This window comes from Dermacentor silvarum, chromosome 4, assembly GCF_013339745.2.
Source record: "Dermacentor silvarum isolate Dsil-2018 chromosome 4, BIME_Dsil_1.4, whole genome shotgun sequence".
Classification (NCBI taxonomy): domain Eukaryota; kingdom Metazoa; phylum Arthropoda; class Arachnida; order Ixodida; family Ixodidae; genus Dermacentor; species Dermacentor silvarum.
The window spans coordinates 86,175,111-86,180,873 of NC_051157.2; the positions used below are offsets into that span (position 1 = coordinate 86,175,111).

Here is a 5,763-nt window from a genome sequence, read left to right on the forward strand (position 1 = left end):
AAACGTTGTAGGAAACTCTACAATAGGTAGACCTAGTTTGACGTAAAAATAATAGAGCTCACAGTAACATGGACGTTTGTCTTGCACTCTATTACATTTGTAGTTCCCAGATGAAATATATCGAGGATCTCATCGAAACATTACTAATGGTATAGCTATCAGGCTTGGCTTTAGTGGCAGCAAGAGGTAGCACAACATTTCACTTCCTCCGACTTTAATTCTTGTACAATGAAATATATTCTATTTAATAAAAATATGAGCAGATTTTCTAGACCATGTCATTAAACATACATTTATAAAAATATTGACCAAATCAAAAACATTGATCAGCCATATATTGCTCAATTTCATCTAAAGTCACCATCAAACTTTCCATGAATGCAGAAAAACCTCATCCTTAGCACTGGCATCTGTTTTCTTTCATTTCATTGGTATTTCATAATTAGCGTTGTTTTAAAATAAAAAATGGCATTCTGGTAGAGTGTTTTGTTTTCTGTGTGCAGCATCGAGGCATTCCAGCTGTCCAGCAACTCTCGAGGGTGAAAAGTTGCCACAGGGACGTCTCCACTGCTGTCAGTTCTGTGACTACAAGACTGAAAGAGTGTCTGATCTGAAAGTACACAACATGGTCCACACAGGCGAGCGACCTTTTCAGTGCCAGTTATGCTCTCAGAGCTTCTCAAGAAGCTTCCAGCTTAAGGAACATCAGCGTATCCACACTGGCGAGCGACCATATCAGTGCCCATCATGTCATTACAGCTTCTCGCACAAGTCCACCCTGTCCAAACACCTGCGCATCCACACAGGTGAGAAGCCATTTCAATGCCCGTCATGCCCTCTGAGCTTCTCGCGAACTACGAACCTACAGGCACACCTGCGCGTCCACACAGGCGAGCGGCCATTTCAGTGCACCTCATGCTTTCAGAGCTTTTCGCAAATGGCCAACCTGAACGCACACCTGCGCACTCATACAGGTGAGCGACCATACCACTGCACTGTCTGCTCCAAGTCATTTGGACGAAATCCCGACCTGACGAGACACATGAAAACACACCAGCGTGATTCCATAGAATAGGTTACCATTAACATTCAGTTGGAATTCGCACTATAAATTAAAAGACCACTGTATATGTAGATGTGTTTAGTGAATGCGTAGTTAATTCTTGTTTACATTTGAATGCTTGCACTTATAGCATCTAACCTTTGTAATTGTATGTAAATAAACTTGATCTCTATCATTCCTTCTGTCAATTTCATTGGCATTTTATTCTGTTGTATGCTTCAAGACATATTCAGTGAATGCATTTGAAATTTTCGTCATTATTTCCAATTTCTTATAAAAATTATTCATTGGCAATATAAATTTTGGGCAAGGGTTAAGCTCTATTTGTTTGTTTTTTTCACCAATACATTGGCTTAGCTGCAGATCTGGCAGTATATATCTCTCTATTAAAATACGTACAAAATTTTATTTTGAGTGAAGCCTGCACTTTGTGGGGATGCCCGACTCTCATGCGTCCCCCGAGGTGGTTTTCCCCGCATGGCTCCCATCTCCTGTAATCTGGCTTTGCCACGGGGCTTTACGGCGGCGGCGTATTGCAAGAGATGGCGCTAGTGTTGCGTGGCCAACGCCACCTAACGGCGGGGTTACTTTGGCGCAAAAGGGAGAAGGCGCTTACTCTTTTGCGTGGGGTTGGTTGGCAGCGCGAACGCATTGCGCGTGCGCCGACCCGCTTTGCGAGACCGTCTCGCAAGGCTAAGAGCAGGACACCGGAATGGACAAACTCTGATCGTTCCAACGTGCCACCGTTCGTGTGACCGTACATGTGAACGACTAGGCGATGGTGTCTAGCATGGGATGAACATATTCGCTTGCTATCCAGTCGCTGTCATTCGGACTTCCTCGATTTGTCGTGTGCCCATCGGCGTAGTAATTCGGCTAGCAGGCATTAGTGTATGAAAGGTGCTATAAATGCCCGTTTGATTGTTTACACTACTGCGTTGTCGTTCCTTTGTCCCAAGAGCACGTGTGAGACCCCACAACTTATAACTGCACTGTACAAAATTTGATTGTACTAGCAGCTAGCGAATTTACCAGTCTTGTTTTCAGTTACCAAAATGGTAATCGAATTGCACTTGTACCACTCTCCAATAGCAAACTTCCTGAACAGTAAAATTAACTCTTTGAGCAAATACCCAATTTGTGGCTGTTCCAGTCGAAAGCCTTTTCGTGCATTTAGACACCACACAAGAAAAGTGCTTAGGTTAACGAATGCATGTTAAGTGATTTATTTCTGAAAATTTACTTATTCCCAAGGCTCTCAACAGTACTTGAGCACTGTGTGGTAGCGATTTAATCACTGTCCTGGGGGGAGGCCAAGATTTGCACTGCAGGTCTGTAGATTCCTCATAGTCACTGTCTTCTAAAGTGCTCTCATTCAAGGACATTTGCTGGCCATCTGAAGGCGAAATAGATTCATCAACAGCTCTAAAGTCATCGTATGATTCACTGAACTTACGTGAATTTCGTTGATAAAATGCATGCACAATAAACGATGTCATTCTGTTGGAGCTTCACGCCAGAATCGTGCGAAATCCCTTGAAACATGAAATAAAGGGAAAAAAAGTAGAAACTCGAGAAGTTCGGCGACGTGCTTGGGGGGCTCGTTTGGCCACCTCTCCTATTCTACCACCGTGCTAGGCAAGCTTGTCTTCTGTCTGGCTAGCTCCAATTCTGGCTACGATTTGGCTGTAGCAATTTTTTTCAGACGCGGTGGTTGGTGAAGTTGGCGGCGACTATCATTGCGCGCCAGTAGCACCAGGAAGTTCAAGGACTGAAAAATGGCCAAAAGTAAATACTATTCTCGTGGTATTTCGTATAACCGCAACTAGGCATACAATCGCGAAAGTGTAAGGATCGTTTTGAGAGCACCAGCTAGTATGTAGCCAGCTATGCGATGTTCAGTGGCTATGCGGCGTCGGAAGCTGTCGGATGCGAGCGGTAGGCCTTTAGCCTTTTCTCCGCGCTCGCACGTTTTCATTACTTGCCTTTGTCGTGATCGCAAAGTGGGATAAACAGGTGTAGCGGCTCAGCTTGTAGAGTGCGCGTGTAAAAGTTACGGCATTCATGGGTTTAAGAGGAAGCTTTTGCTCATGGATTCTAAATACATGGGAAAGGAGAAATCCTTTTTCTTGGCAACCACTGCACCAAATTTGATGAGATTTGTTGCATACAAAAGATAAAGTTTAAATCTAGTGACTGGTGGAATCAGATTCTTGATTTAGGCCATAGATCTTTTTATAAAAATTGACGAACATAGCAACTTTTCAAAAACGAAACTATGTAGTTTACAACTTTGTAAATTGGCCATGAAAAACGAAATCACAATTCCATAAATTGAATCTAATAGTGCATCTAAAACAGACAAAATATAGTACACTGCTCTGCATTATACTGTTATTATGTAATTGTGACTTTTGCGAAACCCTTGTAAACAATGTAACAACTTCACGAAGATATAAAATTTGTCCGCTTTGGATGTTCTAACGGATGCAGTTTACAGAACTGCGATATCAGTTTTTGGCAGTGTTGTACACGTTCCTCCAAAACAGGAACAAAAGCTTGCTCCTTCCCAATCTTGGAACGAGTTCCCGTTACAAGTTCCTTTAATGCGAAAGGAACGTGTTCCAGTTACACTTCGAACATTGGAATGCGTCGTTACATTAACGTTACATTAGATTTTTTTTTTCAATTAAATATAGTATCAGATAATCCTGTGGCGAAATAAAGTGAGTAATTTAAAAATCACATTGAACTACGTATATTATACGAATTTGAACATCGCCAGCGGCAGATTATCTGGAGATAAAAAGAATCCAAAGAAACAGTCCTAGACGAATTTTTTTCAGGCAGCACCGGACATACTCCAGACATGTCTAACTGCAACTTTGGTGCTCGTCTATTACAAGTGCAACACATATGGCACTTTCCAATTCGGTCTTCAAATGCGCAGTCAGGAGAATGCGCTTCAAATCTGCAAATAGAAAGTTACTCACATGCACCAATAGAGAGGTTTAGCTTGTCCGGTAATCGGGTAAACGCAGGCGGACCAGGCGTTGGGGCGTGTTGGCGGAACCGTAAACGTGAGCAGCCTGTATGGTGATGCCACCTGGTGGCGCAGAGCTCAAACAGACAAAAACAGCTAATATTGCAGTAACCAAGTGTATTTTACTTCGCTGCTGGCATAAGTTTTCGGCAGCAACACGATTACGCCACTGCCGAAAACTTACACCAGCAGCGAAGTAGAAATCACTTGGTTACTGCAATATTAGCTGTTCTTGTCTGTTTGCGCTCTGCGCCACCACGTGGCAGCTCCATACAGGCCGCTCACATTTACGGTTCTGCCAACACACCCCAATGCCCGCTTGTTGCCCGGTCCGCCTGCATCATAGAGTTTCACACTATAAAACCTAGAGGGAAATGTGGCGCTGCTGCGCTGTGGTATGCATGGGAATGCCGGTATATTGTGGATGCGGATTGGCATCGTTCTTGGAGAGCCCGAACGCCTTGAAGACGTGCTTGGCTAGCACCGTTCCGTCTGTCACAATGATTCATTTCCTGCTAAAACAGCACGTAAGAAACTGCTTTAGCTTTATTATTACACAGAAACATGTTTTGTTTAATTTTGAGGACATACTATTGGATGCACAATTCTATGAAACGTAAAAAGTATCAGCTGGTCGCTAAAGTTGGAGGGCAGACGACAAGATTGTCGCTCGCTTTGGTACAACTTGTCATCTGTTCTTGCTTTTCTTCGCTTGATGCTGCATTGTAGGTGAGTAAACTTTATTGAGAGATGTAATATGGGTGAATGAAAGCCTTTTATGTAGATTTTATTTTAAGAACGCGTTATTTGTGTAGCCATATCCACGTTTTAGACGAAGCCTCGTACAACACCAGCCAACACAAGCCTCGCAGACACATATCCCGTCATTCCCTTGAGGGCACGGCAGCCTTTCAAGAAACTCGCATAGACGGTGGTGCCAGGTACCCACTAGGTGTTATAATGAGAAACTCTATGGCCTGCATTTACCCGATTACCGGACAAGCTAAACTTCTCTAATATCCTCCTGAGACCAGAACACAACAACGGAACATAATCGCTCTTCAAGGTGGTTTTTATTGTCTACTGTTTTGTCATGAACTTGAAAAACAATTTTTAAAATTTGAATACCCCGGATAGATGCCAAAAGCTCCGTCTCCATGTACTTGAAAAAAATTACTATCTCTATCATCTCCTTGTGTTAGCTGCAGTAAAAACTGCATTTCATTGTTTAAACGCTGAGATGAAGACAGAACTACGTGTAGTACATTGCCATGTCGCTGCCGCGTCCGGTATTTTCACGCAATCTCGGTGACTTTGAAACACGCCTCGAGGTTACTTTCAGCCGTCTGGGACGACAGAGAGGTCTAGACCAATTTATTGTCAAATGTCTCGAAAGCGGATGGACGGTAAGCGTATGAGATGTGGGGAGCACGCGCGCCCATCTTCTCCCGCGCACGCTCGTCGTCGCATTCGCACATAGCGCACGCGGCAGGAGCCGGGCGGACAGGAGAGAGAGGCACTTTGCCCTCTCCCGGTCCTCGCTCGGCTCGCCCTCTATATATATAAGTGGTTCTTGAGGGAAAGGGAAAGGTTGGCGCTATCTTCTGCAGCCCTTGAGGGAGCACGGCTCAGCGCCAACGGCTCGCCCTCTCTTTCG

The 5,763-nt window shown here is 44.0% G+C and overlaps 1 protein-coding gene across 2 annotated transcripts in view; it reads left to right on the forward strand.

The window, feature by feature from the left end:
- The window catches only part of LOC119450352 (zinc finger protein 391-like), a 31,575-nt gene extending 30,321 nt beyond the window's left edge, over nt 1–1,254 (forward strand). Inside the window, exon 3 of one of the 2 annotated variants that reach the window (XR_007466414.1) lies at nt 504–632. Coding sequence is in view for 1 of the 2 variants with exons in the window: in XM_049665819.1 (XP_049521776.1) it covers nt 504–1,075 (572 nt within the window). In the remaining variant the exon portion in view is untranslated. Of the gene's footprint in view, nt 1–503 lie in introns of both variants that reach the window. The other variant, XM_049665819.1, reaches the window with a different exon arrangement.
- The last annotated feature ends 4,509 nt before the right edge of the window (nt 1,255–5,763 follow it).